Source organism: Mytilus californianus, unplaced genomic scaffold (assembly GCF_021869535.1).
Source record: "Mytilus californianus isolate M0D057914Y unplaced genomic scaffold, xbMytCali1.0.p SCAF_11, whole genome shotgun sequence".
Lineage (NCBI taxonomy): Eukaryota > Metazoa > Mollusca > Bivalvia > Mytilida > Mytilidae > Mytilus > Mytilus californianus.
This window is the reverse complement of record NW_026262593.1, coordinates 58,514,761-58,536,713: the sequence shown is the minus strand read 5'-3', so window position 1 is coordinate 58,536,713 and position 21,953 is coordinate 58,514,761. Positions and strand designations below refer to the sequence as shown.

Genomic DNA, 21,953 nt, shown 5'->3' with positions numbered 1-21,953 from the left:
ATGTTTTCCCTTTGCATATATGAGCAGACAACAGCCGAAGGCCACCAATGGGTCTTCAACGCAGTACTTTCTCTCGTTTATTTTTAAGTGGTCTTTCAGTCACTGTCAGCTTTTGGTCTGTGTTTCAGTGGTCTGTACAAAGTGTACGTCATGTTCTGATGTTTGAGTATATATTCACTATTAGTTTTCATGATAGTTTTGACTGATCAATGTTTAACATTAATCTGTAAATCTGTCAACTAAATGTTTATTATTCAGAACATAATCCTCCCTATAATCATAAAACATGTTGTATCCTCAGTAGTATTATACAGTTTTTGTTACTGATCGCAGGAATCAGGCAAAATCCAGGTCCATATAAGAGAAATAAAAAGAATTTGAAAATAGTACACACTAATGTGTGCAGTTTACTTCCTTAGTTACATGTAGATCACATTAACAATGAACTATATGAGTATGAAACTATTTGTATATCAAAATCTCATCTGGACATGTCAATTTATGATAACCATATGCAATTAATTAGATTAGATAGAAATAGACATGATAGAGCTGTGACCATTTTTGTGAAAAAAAGTTTACATTTACTTATACGGAATGGCCTATCCGTAAGCAATCTTGAATTATTTTGGGTTGAAGTGATGACTTGTAGTAATACATGTTTTTAGTTGGTGTATTATACTGGCCTCCAAAACTCAAATTCTCATATATGGGACTTATTTAGTAGTCAGTAGACAAAGCACTAGATCGTAATCTGCCACTTTTCCCTTGTGGTGATTTGAAATGCTGTATGTTGTCAAACACAAGAACCTCTTTCAAAAGTTATTTAACCGTTTAAATATAGAAAACGTTGTATGGGAGTCTACCAAATTTAAATCCGAAACTGGAACATGTATAGATTTATTTGTGACAAATCGCAAAAACTTGATTAAATCGGTAATTGTTCTTACTCCGATATGCACTTTTCATTCTCATGTTTCAGTTGAAATTTCATTTAAAACTTTAAAACATCACTCGTTTGAAAGGCAAATTCAAGATTTCAAGCGTGCAGATTATGAGGGTCGTAAAAACCAGTTGATAGAAACTGACTGGGATGATGTAGTTTTTAACTTAAATAATATTAAAAATGTTTATATGAACTTTGTCAAAACATTTGGAATTATTGTCAATAGATATATACTTACCAAAACCATTTTACAGTACGACCAAATGATAAACCATTTATGAACAAATTAAGTAGAAACAAGATAAGACATCGTAATAGAATTCACCATAAAGCGAAAACTTCAAATAGTCCAGATCACTTGAACAAATTTAGAGAAATTCCTAATGAAGTTATCAGTTTAGTTAGAAAGGCAAAAGATGACTATAAGTGCAAACTGACATCACATCTTATTGATAAAAATATTCCTCCAAGTAAATGGTGGCGCATTGCCAAGTCGGTGTCAAATTTTACCAAAAAATTCCATATCATTTAAACAAATTTCTCATTACTGAGAAAGACATTTTAGCCCAGTTAAAAATTTTTAATAGGAATAAACCAGCTGGACCTGATGGTATCAGTCCTATAATTTTAAAAGAGGTTGCTAGATTTATTTCTAAACCATTAAATTATCTAAAATGTCTCTTTCAGTTAAACAGGTTCCACTGTTATGGAAAATTGCACATATTAATCCTATTTTCAAAGGAAAAGGTAGTCCACATTTAGCTCTTACCTATTGTCATATTTCTGTTACTAGTATTGTATGTAAGACTATGGAAAAGGTTCTTTTTAAATACTTATATAATTCTATGAGGGGTAATCACCTTTTGCTAAAGTTTCAATCTGGATTCCAGCCAGGAGACTCTTCTGTTAAGAAGTTAATTGAAATACATCATAAAATTATCAGTAATATGGATAGTGGGAGGGATGTAAGGGTTGTATTATGTGATGTATCTAGAGTTTTTGACAAAGTTCGACAAAAGGACTTTTATTTAAACTTAAACAATCTGGCTTAAATGATCAACTCTTATCTTGGATAGGAAGTTATCTTTCAGATCATCAACAAAAAGTAGTTTCAGAAGGCTTTTCGTCAACTCTTAGAGGTATACATACAGGTGTCTATCAGGGATCAGTTTTGGGACCCTTTCTGTTTCTCATTTATATTAATGATTTAATAAATGCCATTGTTAATGACATTATACTTTTTGCAGATGACACTTCTTTATTTGTTATAGTAGACGATGATCATGCTGTAGCAGCTGCTTCATTGACTGGTGACTTAGATGTCAAACTGGGCTAAGTCATGGGCTGTTCAATTCAATTCACAGAAAAAAAAATTATTATAATTACTTGAAGGGAAAGGGAACATCCACCGGTATTTTTTAGGGATTAATGGTGAAGAGGTTGAAAAAATGAATAATCACTGTCATCTTGGGATAACATTTCAGTCATCAGCTTCATGGAACACACATATTGATAATATTTATAAAAAAAACTTGCTCTCGTTTATCTGTACCTCGACAAGTTAAAAACATTTGTTAGACAGGAATTCACTTATACGTATTTACTATGCTTTTATTAGACATATATTAGAGTATGGTGATGTTATCTGGAGCAATTGCTCTCAGCTCCTTGAAAATATTCAAATAGAAATTAGAAATTCTGGAGAGTAGACGAAATAAACATCAGCTTATACTGTTTTATAAGATAGTAAATGGGAAGACACCTGCATACTTATATAAGTTAGTCCAACCATATTTTCCCAGTCCAACACCTTATACTTTTAGGAATGAAAATAATACTTTTCATTCCCCACTTGCTAGAACTAGCTCTTACTTTAATAGTTTCATTCACTCCACTATTAGACTTTGGAATAGTCTTCCTCTGAGTATACAAAAATCCCCAAGTTTATATATATTTAGAGGTAGACTATACAAATTGTATAGAACTGATGAAATATTTAACAAAAATTATGGGATGATGAGGAAACATTATATTAGTTATTGTCAATTAGAAATAATGCAAGCAACCCAAAAACCATTTGTTTAATCATTTTTTATCAGGGAACACTATTTGTTCAAACTGTAGTCCCCCTGTTGAGGATAACCAGCATTTCTTTTTTATTTGCCCAAAGTACGTTGAGGTAAGACAGATCTTTCTTGATTCAATCTACTCAATTGTTTTTCATAAAATTAAAATTGAGAACGGAAACGGAGAACATGTCAAAGAGACAATAACCCGACCAAAGAGCAGAAAACAGCCCAAGGCCACAAATGGGTATTCAACACAGCGAGAAAATCCCGCACACGGCTTTATCTGGCCCTTAAACAAAAATGTGTACTAGTTCATCGAAAAAGGACGTCAAAGTAAACTCCGAAACATATAATTGAACCAAAATTAAAAAAAACATACAAGACTAACAAATGCCAGAGGCTCCTGACTTGGGAAAAGCGCAAAAATGCAGCGGGGTTAAACATGTTTTGTGAGATCTCAACCCTCCCCTTGTACCTCCAGCCAGTGTAAAATAAACAAATACACAGCAATACGTACAGTAAAACTCAGTTTAAAAAAATTCGAGTTCGATGTTAGAATAGGTAACAGAAGAAACTAAGCAAAATGACAATGATAACATAAATTAACAAAGGACTACTAGCAGTTACTGACATGCCAGCTCCAGACCTCAATTAAACTGATTGAAAGATTATGTCTTCATCATATGAAAATCAAGCACAATCCCTCCCGGTAGGAGTTTAGTATCATACCATCATAAAATATACGAGAAGAACATAAGCCGTATCATGCTAACAACTGATTTAAGAATAAATATGTTTATTTCCGATGCAAAGACCCTATGAGTAAATCAATATTAATTCCAAAATATGCCATTCTTAATGACACGACAACAGTATCGTACCTATATTCCTTCTGAATAAGTCTGTTTAGAGGTTTGGTTAGCTTTTGAGGGGAATGACGACATTTTTGTGTTTTGTATAGAATATTACCATCAAAGATTGATGCGAAATACCTAAACGTATGAGAATGTTGACATAAATATTGACTTATTACTTTTTGGGAACAGATTATATTCGTGTTATACATGTTATATGAATATTGCTATTTTTAAATCTGTTCATTAATATATCAGCGACACTCACCGTTTTGTTTGAATTTTTTTGGTTTTTTTTTTTGTTGGTTTTATTTCCTTCTTTCTTTTTTTCAACATTAATTCATCTATTCCACTAAGTAAGTTTAGTATCTCTTCCCAACCTATATATATATATTTAAATCTTTTACATGTAATATGGAGAGAGCTTTTTAGATTGTGCCTGCTGCTCAACCCTTTTCATATCTGAAAGGGACATTAGCTACGAGATTTAAAAAAAAATAAGATATGATTTTTTTTTATCTAATCATTAATGAAATTGAAGTAGTGAAATAATAATTCGCTTTTAGCAGCCAGTTAAGTTCATTTTTTTCAAAATAAGCTAAGAAACATCGCTGATGAATTATTAACCTTTAAGTGAAAAATTCGACCTCATTTATTACGTATTCATGTGACCTTCAATTTAACTCCTTAGCCAGAGATTGATTACGTATGTATTAGGCGTGTTCAGCCCTTAAAAAGAAAAGAATGTCAACATTGACATTGAAACAAAGATGAACCCTTTCGTTGACTGATTCTTTCCACCCAAAAATCATTTTTATATAGGTAAATACGATGATTAAAATATTTTTTAGCCTATAATATGAAATCAAACTAGCCTAGAAAAATCCAATTGCACGTGGTCTCTATCTATTTATATTTATGTCGGGTCATGTGACCGTTGGCAGTCTTCGTAGGTCATCTAAATGGTTAATAAGACGGCATCTAGACAAAGTACACACGAAATACTGATATATATTATCGAGTCCATGCATTCTTAATTGTTTATTTCAGACTTATTTTAATTTGGATATACGTTTTAGTATGTTATAAATCAAATATGAGAATTTGAGTCAAATCAGTGAACAGCTAATGCCCCTTTAATGAATCAAATATGTTTAAAACCAATACATTTCAAATAGCTATAAATGTGTGTTGCTATCACTCTAAATGCTTTGCTCAAGGATTAATGCATTATTTGCACTATAAATTTGACTACAAATACGCAATAGAAAATGTGTCTTTTAAGATGTTTAACTGTACCGTGCATTTTTTTTAAAATTTATTGATGTTAATAACTGACAACTAAATGAAATTTTAGACTACCACATGAAATTGCGACTTTTGTTTGGCTATTTGAAATAAGAAATTGTATCAAGATATGTAAAGGTTCGAGTGACAGGTTATTGATATGTTGCATTTACACTGACTTTTCAGTCTTTGGATATTCATGTTGAAATATCAAAGTATTTATCATATTTCTGAGCAATAATAAAACCGGTAAAACTGTGCTTATCTAATGATTTGTTTTTGGACACAGAGAACAATTCTTATCCTTTCAAAATCGTTAGTTCTAAAAAAAGAGAATAACAAAGATACCGAACTCCAAGGAAAAATCAGAACGGAAAGTCCCTTATCAAAGCATCAAACACATCAAACTAATGGAAAACAACTGTCATATGTCTGACTTGGTACAGGCATTTTCTAATCTCGGAAATGGTGGTGGATTAAACCTAAGTGTCATTCCTGATCCTGACAACCGTTATAAAATTACGAGTTAACTTGCCTCCTAGATTTAATGTTATAATTATAAATCTTTACATACAATTTGTTTCTTTGTTTTTATACTGTTCTGAGAATTACAATCACTTCCAAAAGTATCTTATATGAATTGACTGAAGTAAACAATTCTTATAACTGATATAACATGTATAAGTATCAGACATAAATTGACTGAAGTGAAAAATTCTAATCACTGATATAAGTATCTGATTTTAATTGAATAAAGAAACTTACAAATTTAGTATTAATGAGTGGGAAGACAGGAACATTTTCCCATAAGTACGACAGTTGATTAATAGAGAGGCGAAAGATCCCAAAGGGAAACTCATAAGTCGAAAGTTAGATCTCTGATTAACAATGGAGATAGCGTCACGGTCGTTGTAAACATTTCTTGATTTTCTTCCCTATGTACTTGGAAAATAGTTTTATGAGTTAGTTTTCATCGAATGTTTTTCAATCAGTAAAATTGAGATATCTGATCATATTTTAGTCAGCATTCGGGATTATTGTTTTGACCATGTGGGTTGTTTTATGGATGCAGCCAGAGTTGGTAAACCAAACTAATTTTGAACAAATTTTCTAACTTTAGTTTTATTTAAAATTGTTATTCAATCAAATGTCAACCAGTGAACTCTTAAACATCAACAGAAGATGCATAGAAGTAGTACAAATGTACCAAACATCAAGTCTTCCTTATTTAGTGAAAATCAGTAAAAGGGATATAATATTGATGGACTATGCCAAACTAAAAGGATGATGGTGTTTTAATGTCATTTTGAAAAGGAGATCTTTAATTGTTTCTGTTAACTTTATTCACAACATTTATATAAAGACTCGAGCTATGTTTGAGTTTGACATCCATACTGTATAAACACATGATATCGGACCATGATCCTTCTTTATCTATGAAAGTACGCATCATCGAGAAAATTTATCACCACACAAATAGCCCTGTACTAAGTACTCCTTTCCGCAAAGATAGAGAAAATTTCTGGATAAGGGAATTAGGGACTACAATGCCATATGGTTGCAATGATAATGTCAAAGGAGTAGGAAATTTGTCCAGTCCTGCCTGCAGTGATGTTAATGTAATGAGTTTATTTAATACTACCTTACGACAGCAACGTAGTCATGGGCAAAAACATTACCATCGGCCTAATGTAAAAAAGTCATCAAAATCTAGATCGCCCTCTGGGAGCTTTGATGACCTTCTTTCACATCTTCATCATCCACTAGGGTTACATTACATTAGAACTATTCTTTTTTCACTGCCTGTTAATTTTCTTAAATGTTTGAGAGATTATGCACTTGACAAAGGATGCATCGATACATTTTCTCCAATATACAGACTAGTCAGTATTATTTGTGATGTAGCTCTTTTCCGTCTTTTCAAACCAGTAAGATCGGAACCTTTACACGAGGAAAAGAGGAAATTCCTTCCTGTTCACTTTACCAATAGAGGGATTGATGCAATCAACATCTGCAACGTTCCACATCACAAGGAGGTAATATCTAAAATTCCTATTTACTTTCAAAATCAGTCTGTTCCTATTGTATCCTACAGTTACACCAAAACCATTGCACCTAAAGTATTTAACTATAAACAAGCATTGCAGGACCTTGACTTAGAACAATACCTCAAAAACCCACCGACATGTGACTGTTCCCACTCGCCTTATAATTACAGCCCCTCTGGTCATGTTATAACTGGGGATCTAAACATAATTCAACATGAAAATCTCCGAAAGGTGATTTCTCATGGCCCTAAGTTTAGAGAACCCCAACACATCAATTGGAACCATAACTTCAAAATAATTATGGATTCCATTGAGGACTACGCCAGAGCATGGGCTAAACGAGAAGAAGTTGAACTGGACACTTTGTCAGAATGGGTCAAAACTATCAGGTCTCTGATAAAACGTCGCATTCATAAGTTGAAAAACTGTGTGAATGATCGACCTAAGTCCGTTTTCAGAGACAAAGAGGCCGTGAAATGTCTATCATCTCTTCATGATAAGTATGTTGTTGTTCCTGCGGACAAAGCTTCAAATAATATTGTCTTTATATGTAAATCGTATTACTACGAATGTCTTGTAAAAGAATTAGGAATAAATGAGCACTCAGGTAATCCCACATACAAAGACATATCATTAGCAAATCATAAGTCCTTCATGGCTTCAATGAACATTACATTGAACACCAAATCGGAGGATTTACCTTTTTTGTATTGGATACCTAAGCTCCACAAAATTCCTTACAAACAACGGTACATTGCCGGCTCATCTGCATGTTCCACTAAAGAATTGTCCATTAGATTGACTAAAATTCTGTCCGCAGTGAAAGAGGGTCTTCAGAAATACTGTGAAACTGTTTACTCGCGTAGTGGTATTAACCATATGTGGATTCTTAAAAATTCTAAAGAACTTCTAGATAATTTTAAATCTCGGTCTTTTTCTGAGATTAGTTCTATCAAAACTTTTGATTTTTCAACCCTGTATACCACCATTCCCCATGTGAAATTGAAAAATCGCTTGAAAGAAATAATCCACAATGCCTTTCATCATAAAAATGGTAGCATACGCTATAAATTTATTACTTTGGGATATCATAAGGCATATTTTGTTAATAGTGAACAAAAGGGTAAAACATGCTACACAGATGAACAAGTGATCAGTATGCTGGAGTTTCTTATCGACAACATATTTGTTGAATTTGGAGGTAGACTTTTTCAACAAATTGTCGGCATTCCTATGGGAACGAACTGTGCGCCTCTCCTTGCCGACCTCTTCTTATTTTCATATGAATCGGAGTTCCTTCAGACACTTGTCAAAAACAAGAAGATCAAAGAAGCCAGATTATTTAATTTCACTTTTAGATATATTGATGATGTTCTTTCCATTAACAATCCGAACTTTTCTGATTGGGTTCCATTAATATATCCCCCAGAACTAGAAATTAAAGAAACAACAGACATGGCTTCCTCCGCCTCATTTTTAGACTTATATCTCGAATTTGACATACACAGTCATCTCAGTACCAGAATCTATGACAAACGAGACGATTTTAATTTTAAAATTATAAATTTCCCCCACCTTAGTAGCAATATACCAACTTCACCTGCATATGGGATATACATTTCCCAACTTATTCGATATTCAAGAGCTTGCAGCTCTTACTCAGACTTTGTAAAACGTCACCAGTGTCTGAGCAGAAAGTTGATGAACCAGGGGTATGTCAAAGAACGTCTCGTCCTTTTTCTAAAAAAGTTCATCGGAAGGTACCAAGACCTTGTTGATAAATATTCCGTATCAACTTCACAAACAATACATGATGGTCTTGAAGTATAGATTCTGCATACTGACGTTGTTTATCATCTTAACAACGTGTAATATTGTTCTTTCATTTGTCTTTGTTCTATTATTAATATTACTTTTACTGTTTGGTTTGTTTTCTGTGATATCCATTTGACGTGGCTAGGTACTTATACATCCCGTCAATGTGTTTGTATTATCTTTAATTTTTACTGGTGTGTTTTGTATATGCGACTTTTTGTGTTTCTGTGGTTCTTATAACGTGACTCTGTACTTTAAAAGATCCCGTCATTATGTTATTGTTCTATTATATGTCATTATGTTATTGTTCTATTATAAATTTGAAAATACTTTGAACGACAAACGACAAATTTATTTTACTCGCGTAGTGGTATTTACCATATGTGGATTCTTAAGGGTTCTGAAGAACTTCTGGACAATTATAAATCTCGGTCTATTTCTGAAATTAATTCTAACATAACTTTTGATTTTTTAACCCTGTATACCAACATTCCCCATGTGAAATTATAAAATTGTTTTGAATAGACATTGAATGACAAACTTTTTTCTTATGTGACGTTTACATTTTCTGACGTCAGACACGCGAAGCAATGAATGTGGGTCTTAATTTGATAGATGCTTTTGTGCTTTTTTTGTAAATAATTGTTTGTTTTGATATTGTAACACAGTGATGACTGCTGTACCCATATTTTGACTATTTTATTTATAATGTCTGTTTTGTTCACGCATCGTTGTAAATATAACGAAATTTGATAAGACTGTCGTACAAGTGAGAGGTTTAGCGCTATAAAACCAGGTTCAATCCACCATTTTCTACATTTGAAAATGCCTGTACCAAGTCAGGAATATGACAGTTGTTGTCCATTCGTTTGATGTGTTTTGTCATTTGATTTTGCCATGTGATTAGGGACTTTCCGATTGAATTTTCCTCGGAGTTCAGTATTTTTGTGATTTTACTTTTTATGCATATAGATAGAATCTTCCTGTTGCATTCTACATAACTCATAGAAAATGGATAAAAGTAATCACAAATGTCTTTGTTTCGGCGAATGTTGTCATTGGGTTGTTGTTTCATTGACGTGTACCAAAATTCTCCTTTTAGTCACATTCTCTATGTGCTTGTTACACACTGGTCGATCAAATTATTTTTGGGCGTACAAACTAACTTGTAATTCATTCAGGGGAAGTTTTATTGGATACCACTAGCACTAGCTTTGTAAGAATCCAAGTATAGTGTTTCCATTTTGTAGATGGGAAGAAAGTCACAATAGTATTGTCAGCTGAACGAAAGCATTGTTATGTCTGTTTATTTAAATTTACTTTTCAGGGAATTTCCTTTCATTTTTATCCATAAAACAATTTGAGGGAGGACAAACAAAAAGTAAGATCTCTTGTCTGTGTTTTTGTTCGATGTTTTTTCTGCTTTGTATCAATCTGAAGAGTTAATCCCTTTTCAACGTTTGTTCTTATGGTGTACTGTTACACCACCGTACCAGGTTAGGGGGAGGGTTGGGTTGGCGCCTTCAAACATGTTTAACCCCGCCACATTCTTTATGTGCCTGTCCAAGTCATGAGCTTGTAGTTAAGTGGTTGTTGTTGGTTCATGTCTGTCATATTTGTTTTCGTAAATTGTTTTGTAATGAATTAGGTCGTTAGTTTCCTCTTTTGAATTGGTTCATATTTTTCATGTCGGGGCCTTTTATAGCCGACTATACGGTATGGGTTTATGCTTATTGTTGAAGGCCGTACAGTTGCCTGTAATTGCTTACATCCACTTCATTTAAACATTAGTGGATAGTTGTCTCATTGGCAATCATACCACATATCGTTATTTTTATATAAAGGCATATATGAATGTTTTTAAACACTATTTTAATCTAAAAATGATTGAAACTTCATGTAAAATATATGATGCATTTTCTTAAGTCTATATGCTTTCAAGCAAACAGATTTTTATGCTGATCCCCTATTTAGCACAATCATTCCAACTTGTGCAAGAAACAAAATTATGTTTAAACTTACTGCTTATCAAGTCAGTAACAACTACCATCTACGAACAAAATATAAACGTCTTGTATAAGATGCGAAATCTTTTCTTTTTGTTTATAAAAATTTGAAAATACCTTTTGCTGATTAGTTCGATTATTTAGAATGTTTTTTTTATAATTCGGAATATATAATTGTTTGGACAAAATAATAATGAAATGAACATGCGGATATGATTGAACTTTACTCTAAGTGACAGCATTTTATTATTGAACGAAATAGTTATTTTTTTTTATTGTTTACACATATGGAAACAACACGATATAAATTGCATGCGTCCGAAGCGTTTTTCTGGATCTTTTACAAGATGTTAAATGCAATGATTGAAGTTAAGTATTTTTGACAATATCAGCTAGTTATATATTATACATCAGAAGTATTTTTACACTGTAATGGGTATATTTCAGGCGTATAATGGAGAAAGTGTACCTTGTAATTTTTATGGTTACATGCACTGTCTTTGGAGGCATCGTCAATGGGTGTCCTTCCTCATGTTGGTGCTGGCACACGATTGTTAGTTGCGAAGAAAGATCTCTAACAACAGTCCCATCTAATATTCCAAATTCAACAACAAATTTGTGAGTATTTCAAGTGTTTATTTTACTAAAACAAAACATACGATACGTTTTTTTGGTGGTCATGAAAAATCAGTATTTCAAAGTTAAGACAAAAATTACGAAGCTTGTTCAATAAAATATTTGTGCGAATCTAGTATATTGCTACCTATCAGAATACCTGTCACAGTATAACTTTGCAGAAGGAGTTGTAACCTCTCACTATGGAAGTACAAATTAAGTTGTGGACATTTGAATGTAATTTTTTTTTAAATCAAATCTATTGATACTTATCCGAATTCCTGCTTCAGTATAACTTTGCTGGAGTGATTTGTAAAACCACACTATGCACTTACGTATAAGTAAAGTTTTAAACTTTTAAATGTCAGTATTTAACAGTTTATCGTTACAACAATTATGCAAACACTGGAGCACCGGTTTATTATTCTTGTTTTAACCTCTGCTTACAAACTGACTTACAACAGTATCTCTATTGAACAATAAACCTTTTAAAACAACAAACTTTTTCATATGAAACCTGAACCATTAACATATACTATTCATTTATAAAATGTACCTTGTCTGTACATATGAGTCAACCAAAGAGTGTAAATTTATCTATACAATAAAGGGTTATATTTTTTTAAACCTCAGTACAAAATATAACAATAAAAGGAAAATTCCAGGAAAATTCCATTTTGTCATTTTGTACGTGACATTTGTGTCATGACCACGCATAATTAAAAGGAATTTCGTATTTATATTTGTACTGTTTAATATACATGTAAATGATGATGTGATTTTAAAATGATTTTTTTATTTAGATACTATTTTTATACCACATCAAATAAAGAGATGTTGTAGGATTTCACTATGAAACAACTATCAATCAAAGACCAAAAGTCCAAAAGACAATCAATAGATAATAAATCGACTACTCATTATTCAAAACGGTCACCGAATGGAAAGATTTAAAAGGCTACAGTACTTCTAGAAGTTCTTATATATACGTCTTGTAAGTCTTCTCTTCGAAATTTAAAGGAGAAGGGGTAAGATATCATGCAAAACCTGCGACACATTCATTGCGCCTTTCCTAAGTCGAGACCTCACCATGAGCTGTCTTTTGTCATAGTGTATTAATTTTTGTAAGAATTCCGTGTTACTGACACTTCATAGTTTTGTTTAAATTATCAGAGTTTGTTTTACAAGATTCGAATAACAACATGAATAAGAGCATAATATTTTAATATTATATTTGGACACATCTTGATCCGTTAAGACTGTATGTTTCCCCCTCTTTGTCTTTAAAAAAAATATTTTTTTTTTAATCTTTCTCATCATGTGTCTCAGTAGACATTTATTAAAATTCATCCATACCGTTCCTATCTTAATGCTGACTAATAACTAGAAGGGTCGTATTTAAATATCAAAATAATTTGAAATAATATTGATAAAAGTTCGCTATGAACGTGAAAGAAAAACAAATAGAAAAAGATTCAAAATGTAATACGTCCAAACATAGATATTTGAAATTATGGAACGGTTGATTCTGTATATTCTATGAAATTATGTCTTTTCAAAATACAGTATCTCTTGATTTTCCCGTCATTCATAAAAGTATCGTCTGTTCCGATCAATACTCCCACGTTTATAATTTCAATTATTTATTAGCAACTCTTGCTCATTTACTAATCGGAGGAAATTTTCTAACCACGGCTTTAAAAAATTCAAAGATTCAATAATTTATAAGCGTCATTCAAATCCGTGTCTTAGATTTGAGTGCTATACTTTGTGGTTATTTATTTTTCAATGTCTGTCTTGTCCTAATCGGTAAAAGTGCGGACTACCATTTGTCCTTAAAATTTTTAATTTCTTTTCAACTTGTACAATTGGGTAATTCCTAGGACTAGATAATAATTGTACCTTTGGTTTTTTATTTGGTAGTGTCATAGGGTAAGAGAAATAACATGTAACGATGGTTTTGTATTTGGTGATGTATTAGGGTTAAACAATTAACATATACAGCTGATTTTGTATTTGGTAATGTCTAAGGGTTAAACATTCAAATGTCCCGATGGTTTTGTATTTGTTCATGTCTTATGGTTGGTGCCTATTAAAACATGCACCGATGACTTTGTATTTGTAGATATCCTAACATGCCTAAGGGATATATAATTATTAGGCATGCCTAATTAGTTTGTTCCGATGATTTTGTATTTGCTGATTTCTAACGGTTACACATTAACATGTACCGATGATTCTTGAATTTGGTGATGTCTTAAGGTTGGACAAGAGACATATATCTATGCGTAATCGTAAGATGCCCAATAAATGGATTTGAAATATCGGTGATTCAAAAAGTAACCCGATGGATGTCAGATGTTGAGCAGGGTATGTCGATATGCTCCAAACAACACCGTTGATCAATATTGTTCTTAGTCACTTTGGTAGTTTTGTTTGCTTCAATTATTTTTCGTATATTCATTTCACGTTAATAGTGTTTCTATATGATAAAGTATTCTTTATGTGCAATCTTTTTCAAAATTATTTGATAGAACGATTTTTGATTAGATTTTCGATGAAATGTCTAATTTATTTACATTATGCAACAGATTGAAAATGTCTTTGCCATCTTTTTTAAAAGAGAAAGATTAAACTATTCCCTTTGCCTCATTTATTTCTCACTATCTTCATGTTTTAGTTTTGATGAGGTTAGGTTGCAGATTTTGTTCAAAATCTTATTATAATTTATTTGTCTGTTAATTAACCATCTGAAAGAAATTTTTTGATTGAAAACAAAACAAGTTGGCAAAATTTCTGTTTTGTTCTTTAACTTTCTGAAAACAATACTGTTGACGTTTTGGAGCAGACATTAAAAAGATACGAACACTTTAACCAGTTGAGCAACGGCATACCTAAACAGTGGCTATGGTATTGTATCAAAAATATATTTCAATACAATCGAAACGGCCTACTTAAGAGGACCCTGTATTTATTGTTTGTTTGTAAATGGTAGGATTTGTTTTAGTTTATTGTAAGGTTTCAGGACCAGTGTAAGCATTATGGTTAATGTTTTAAAGGGGTTAGTTTAAGGGTTAGTGACAATTAAGAACGGTCCCTTAAGGTAAACGAAAAACATCTCACTGGTTCAGACAGAAGTTTATGATACAATAAAATAGTTCCCCTACTTTGAACGAAATATAGCCGGACGGTCAAGGGTATGCTACTTACACAAAAACTTCTTCCACAAAGTTATAAAGGAGAACGACTGAAATCGACATTATATTCTGTTTGCGATAATGTCCCGAAGAATGATAAACTTAAAATGGAATTTTTCAATCATAACTTTAAAACGGTTCTCATAAGCTGTCGTCAATTACTTACTGCTGAACGAGGAACGAAAACTGTTTACTCTGTTATTACTATCACAAACATTATTTAGTATTAATTCATTCATGTTTCATTATATTTTGTAAAGATAATATCTATAGGCATTTCAACCAAAAAAAAATTGATTGCAACTATTCTTTTAGTATCAAAATTTGTGTTTTATTCATTTGATGGTAACTTCACGTTGGGCCCTTTCGTAAACGTTAATAATTCTGTTTTTATAAAGATAAAGCATACGACGAATACTTATTGGCTCCGTGTTGAAGACCGTACTTTGACCTATAATGGTTTACTTTTACACTTAGATGGAGAATTGTCTCATTGGCACTCATACCACATCTTCTTATATCTATGGAGTTAAAAAAATCCTTAGTAATTTGATCAGTCATCATATTGGGAGGTTTACCTCGCTATTGAAACCACAATTTTGTTTTTCTTCGAAAAATGGATGTAAAATAACAGGAATATTAAAGTTGTTTTGTTTCTTTCCTATTGTTGATATAGTCGAACGTTTGGTATTGTCAGATATTATGGACTTCTCTCTGTTTTGATTTATCTTGGAGTTCTGTATCTCTAATGCATATGTTCCACTGTCTACGTACCAAGTCTCTCTCCTATTGGATTTCATGCAATCCCTCTGTCTTTGTTTGCTACCTTAAATTATATTTTAATCGATTTATGATTTTTGAACATCGGTTAGCCTCTGATAGAATACTGATACCTTAAATTATTGATGTCATTCAGTTACATTTATTTTAATATTTAGAAAATTAAATACAAATAATTAAATTCTGTGCTGATTCAATTTGGTTTTAGATTTAAGATGTACCATTTCTATGGCGAAAAAAAGATAAGGACATGTGCATGTATGTAATTGAATCTAATCAAATAACCTCAAGTCAACAGAAATTTGTTGATGGGGTTTTCCTGAATCGTATGATGACAATATAGTTAAATTGATCAGGGATGACAAAATTATAATAAAACTTCACCTTTCGTATGAGGAATAAAACGAATGACATTATCAAACTATGATAATTAAGACATATTTTCATAAGAACACTGTACAGTGGACTATTTCCATGTGAATTGCTATTAGATTGTTTCATATTTAGAATTATTGACTTAAATCACAGTTGATGTTACATACTATCAATAAATATCGATGTGTTACATTAAAATTTTGACAGCAATCGAGTCTGGAAGTATTATGAAAATAAAATGAAATTGATCAAATATAACTCTAAACGATACCAATGATTAAATTGTCGTTCTTTACTTCTAAATGAGGAAGGAAATATGATTTAAACCAATATTACTTCCACAACCAATGGTTTGCTGGAAAAAAAATGTTGTGCAAAGTACATTTTATGAGTTAAGAATTATGGGTTCCTATGGGCAACTTAGATAACTGAACTGATATTCGTGATTGATATTCTCAGCCAGTATTCTTTGAACAGAAATCCCTGTTGTCAATCGATATTGATGCGATTTCATAAAGTAGTCACTCTGATGTCAGTAGATTCCATTTAAATTCACCAAACATTTGTTTCGATCTAGCTGTTATGAAATATGGCCACTGAAGCAAATGTTTTTGTTTTCAAATTCAATTTTTATAATGTGGCATTTTTTCTAAGAACAACATGTTTTTTATAGGTTTTATAGCAGGCCTGGCAGATGTTTTCAAATTACGTTAAATCATTTAAACTATTCATGTATACTTATATTTATTGCATGGCACACATTTGTCAGAATGTATATTAGGTATTAACCAGTTTTCAAACAATTCTGCCTCAATGCAATTTTCCGACAAATATTGTATTCATTTTCTACGTATAAAGTGTAAAGTTTACTATCTCAAAGAAATGAAAAATAAGGACGTAAGATGTATGCAATTGAATAATAAAATAACTTGATGGACATCAATTTTGTTCATTGAGCTATTACCCGACATCAGTTAATAACAAAATAATAAACTGCAGCAAGAATGATTATATTCTTACTAGAATTGATGCGAATATCCCAAGATGAATACTCTTAACACTCTGGCGCTATACATCTTTGACTGATAATTACCATTCTAAGAACAACCTAACCATTGTGCTTTGCATCATATTCTCGTATTTTTCTTCTGAATTTGTCATACACATTTTGATTGAATGGGTAATCGACTGTATTCCAAGTTTATATAAAACATATATCAACAAATATCGATATATGACGATAAATTTCTGATCATGGTTTAGTCTGGAATGTTTTATACAACTTAAATGAAAACTTATCAATAGAGGCTCAAAATTTGAAAAGTGTTGGTAGGTTAATACAAAATGAAGAGGGCAAAACATTTTACCCCAATTTTCATTTGATAAAAAACATAACGAACAATGTTGCGCAAATTATAGTTTAAGCATATCGCATTTTATGGACTTCACAGGGACAACTTATTTAACTGAAATGTTAATTGATGACTGATATTCTTAATGTCTGTCAACAGTTGTGTTGACCTAGCTGCTGTAAAAAAATGTTATAATACAAATATGTTTGTATCAGATTTATCTTTTGTAATGCTGTCAAAGGGTCTGAGGACAAGAGTTTTTAGGTTTAAGAGTAGACCTTATAAATGTTATTCTCCATTTTAAAGTATAAAGCTTTAAAAAGTGTCATTATGTCATGTATGCATGCAATAACTGAATCAGTTTTCAAACAGATCTACGTACACCACTGCCAGTTGTCTATGATTTCTACAAAAAAAAAAAAAAATGTAATGCAAAATGAAATTTTTAAAAATTATTTTCAGGTATTTGTGGAGTAATAACATTACAAGAATAGATGCTAGTTCATTTCAAGGATTGTCGGCACTTACACACTTGTAAGTAATTTAATTCGGATAGGAAGAAGATAAATGACGCCGTGTGTGGCTAGTTTGCTACATCACACATCTCTTAGTATAAATTTATTCATATTTCATTATTTTTTGTGAATATAATATCTATAGGCATTTCTTCATTCTTTTTGAAAAAGTGAATTGCAACTTTTCTACAAACATCAAAATTCGTTTTATATTATTTTGATGTAAAGTTTACACTGTACCCTTTCGTAAACGTAAATCCTTTTGTATTTGTAAAGATAAAGCATACGAAGAATCGTTACATTTAAAAAATATGTTCTGTTTAGATTTACCTTGGAGTTTTGTATCTTTTAATGCAAATGTTCCACTGTCTACGTATCAGGTCTTTCTCCTATTGGATTTCATGCAATCCCCCAGCCTTTTTTGTTACCTAGAATTATATTCTTAATCGATTTAGGATCTTGGACATCGGTAAACCTCTGATAGAATACTGATGACTTTCTTTATTTATGTCATTTAATTTCTTTTATTTTAATATTTAGAAAATTAACTACAAATTTAAATATTCCGTGTTGATTGAATTGAGTTTTAGGTCTACGATGTACCATTTCTATGAGAGAAAAAATGAGAACATTTGGATATATGTAATTGAATTTGATCAGATAACTTATAGTCAACGAAGTTTGTTGATGGAGATTGCCTGTATCGTTTGATTACAAGATATTTAAATTGATCAGGGATATATATACAAGTCTAAATTGAAAACAACGTTCAAACCTATGATTGCGTTGGATAAAAACCGCAATTTTTATACGTGTGCATGTAAAACAAATTTCTTGGTAGAGTGGTCTAAATACAGCACAAACAACATTTTCCAAAAGACCAAAAAAGTTAAAAAGTATATTTAAACAAAACGCATTTGACTAACAGGTCGAATAACGGATGTTTATTAAACACTGCTGACTGCCATTGGCGATTGCCAAATAATTGATCACCAGATGTAACAAAATGAATCTTAACATTAATTTAATACCAAACAGAAAACAATAAACTTGCACAAAAGATGATATACCACAAACATGAGGTGCAAAAATTTGTACACCATATCCGGATTTCGACAATTAATGTCTCTTCAGTGATGTTAGGAATCGAAACGGTATTTGGAAGGCCATATAATTGACCTCAATTTAGGTTAGACTCTTGAATTTTAGAGAGTCGAAATAGGATGAACGGATCATATAAACCCGAAGGAAAATATAATACAAGCCCAAACGAAAAAAATATAAACAAGTCTAAATTGAAAACAACGTTCGACCTATGATTGCGTTGGATAAAACTTAAATAAAAACGTATCAATTAAAACTCAAAATTTTGTAAAGAGTTGGTAGGTTTATTCTTAACGTAGAGGGTAAAACATTTTAACCCAATTTTCATTTGATGAAAAACACAACAAAAAATGTTGCGCAAATTATAGTTTAAGCATAAATCATTGTATGGACTTTACAGGGACAACTTAATGAACTGAATTGTAAATTGAAGATTGATATTTTTAATATCTGTCATCAGTTGTACTGACCTATCTGCTGTAAAATAATGTTATAACACAAATGAGTTTGTATCAGATTTATCTTTTGTAATGCTGTCAAAGGGTCTGAGGACAAGAGTTTATAGGTTGAAGAATATACCTTATCAATGTTATTTTCAAACTTAAAGTATAAAGCTTAAAAAACTGTCATTATGTCATGTATGCAGCATATAATTAAATCAGTTTTCAAACATCTCTACTTACACCACTGCCAGTTGTCTATGATTTCTACCAAAAAAATGTAATGCAAAATGAAACTTTTGAAAATTATTTTCAGGTCTTTGTGGAGGAATAACATTTCAAGAATAGATGCCAATTCATTTCAAGGATTGTCGGGACTTAAAAGCTTGTAAGTATCTTACTTCAGCCAAGAACACAAATGCCACCGTGTGCGGCTGGTTTGCTATTGCATTATATCACATATCTCTTAGTATTAATTCATTCATGTTTCATTATTTTTTATGAAGATAATATCTATAGGCATTTCTTCATTCTTTTAAAAAAAATTGGATTGCAACTTTTCTTTTAATATTAAAATTTGTGTTTTATTTATTTGATGGTAAGTTCACGTTGTGCCCTTTCGTAAACGTAAATAATTCTGTATTTATAAAGATAAAGCATACGACGAATCTTTATATTTCAAAATTGTTTTTATCTTTATTTAACTAAAAAGCAACCACTTTACATCAATAGATGCATATTCTTTCAAACAATCTCCTCAAAAGAGTTATAGGATGCACGAATGAAATCAACACTCACAAGTTGTGCCGTAACCATCACGAATTGGCTGACTGACACGAATCATTTCTTTTCTCCACCGACCAACGACATTTTTTTGCCAAATACAGCTAAGGTAATCTATTCCTGGAGTAAAACAAATCCGGAGTAATTTGATCACTTGCATCATAGTGGGAGGTTTGCCTCGCTATTAGAACCACAATTTTGTATTTCTTCGAAAAATGGCTGTAAAAAACAGGAATATTAAATTGTTTTGTTTTTTTTTTTCCTATTGTAGATATAGTCAAACGTTTTGTATTGTCAGATATTATGGACTTCTCTCTGTTTGGATTTACCTTGGACTTCTGTATCTCTAATGCATATGTTCCACTGTCTACGTACCAAGTCTCTCTCCTATTGGATTTCATGCAATCGCTCTGTCTTTGTTTGTTACCTTGAATTATTATTTTTTTTCGATTTATGATTTTTTAACATCGGTAAACCTCTGATAGAATACTGATGCCTTTAATTATTGATGTCATTCAATTTCTTTTATTTTAATATTTTGAAAATTAAGGTCGTACATAACACTACAGGGAGATAACTCTGTAAAAATCAGCTCAACGTTTTAATCACGTTCTATTATTAAGGAAATATTAAGCTTCTCAATGATAAAAATGAATGTTTTTCAAACTGCTATGTATCCAATGAAATTTTTCCGATAAAGTGTGTGGTTTAAGTTTTTTTAATTTTTTATATTTTTGTCAAAGGGTCAAAGTGAATATTTTGTGAAAATTTTATGAAAATTAAACGAGCCAAATTAATTTTAGTCAAGGTGTTTGGTACCACCGTAAATACAAATAATTATATTGTTTGCTGATTCAATTTGGTTTTAGATTTAAGATGTACCATTTCTATGGAGAAAAAAAATGTGGATGTATGTAAATGAATTTGATCAGATAACTGCAAGTCAACAGAAGTTTGTTGATGGGTGTTTCCTAAATCGTTTGATGACAAGATAGTTAAATTGATCAGGGATGACAAAATTATAATCAAACTCATCTTACTTGAGAAGAATAAAACGAATAAAATAGTATTTCATTCGCGATGGGTTCTTTTTTATTCGAATGGCGAGATAATATACGTTTTCCCTCCTTCTAAAATAAGAGTCAGAAATTCATCTGCACATGGGTTAAGCTTGAGAGAAAGTTTATAATGCCAATTTATACTGTAAAAATATGGCACAAGAACTGATGACGAGACTTTTTGTTGAATAAGACAACCCTAGAACAGAGCAACTGTGGAGACTGAGGCGGGTAAATGACAAAAATCATATTCTAAACACAAAATTATACATTTGCAGCAAGAGCAATTCTGATGGGGAATCGGGAATGCGTACCACAGCTTATTAACTGATTGACGATGGATGCCAACTGTAATAACCCTAAAATAATCTAAACTTAATGAAACGGAAATACTTTAAACAATATTTATATATAATTGTTCAAATAAAACCTTTAGCATATACTTTTCTTTATTTTGGACATCATTCTGATTCAAACAAAAACGTCTCTGAAACTGACATTATCAAGATGCTTGTTTTCTTGATTGACAGTATTTTTGTTACGTGTGGAGGGCGTGTTTTTCAAAAAAAAATCGGCATACCATGGGAACCAACTGTGCCCCTTTTCTTGTCGACTTGTTCCTTTACTTATATGAGGCTGATTTCATACAGGAACTTCTTAGGAAGAAAGAAAATAATTAGCAGTATCATTTAATTTTACTTTCCCCTAT

General features: G+C 31.6%; 1 protein-coding gene across 1 annotated transcript in view; it reads left to right on the top strand.

The window, feature by feature from the left end:
- The window catches only part of LOC127720413 (insulin-like growth factor-binding protein complex acid labile subunit), a 162,631-nt gene that overhangs the window by 8,439 nt on the left and 132,239 nt on the right, over nucleotides 1–21,953 (top strand). Inside the window, exons 2-4 of the mRNA XM_052226992.1 lie at nucleotides 11,473–11,643; nucleotides 17,807–17,878; nucleotides 19,720–19,791. Of these exons, the coding sequence (XP_052082952.1) occupies nucleotides 11,473–11,643; nucleotides 17,807–17,878; nucleotides 19,720–19,791 (315 nt within the window). The remainder of the gene's footprint in view (nucleotides 1–11,472; nucleotides 11,644–17,806; nucleotides 17,879–19,719; nucleotides 19,792–21,953) is intronic.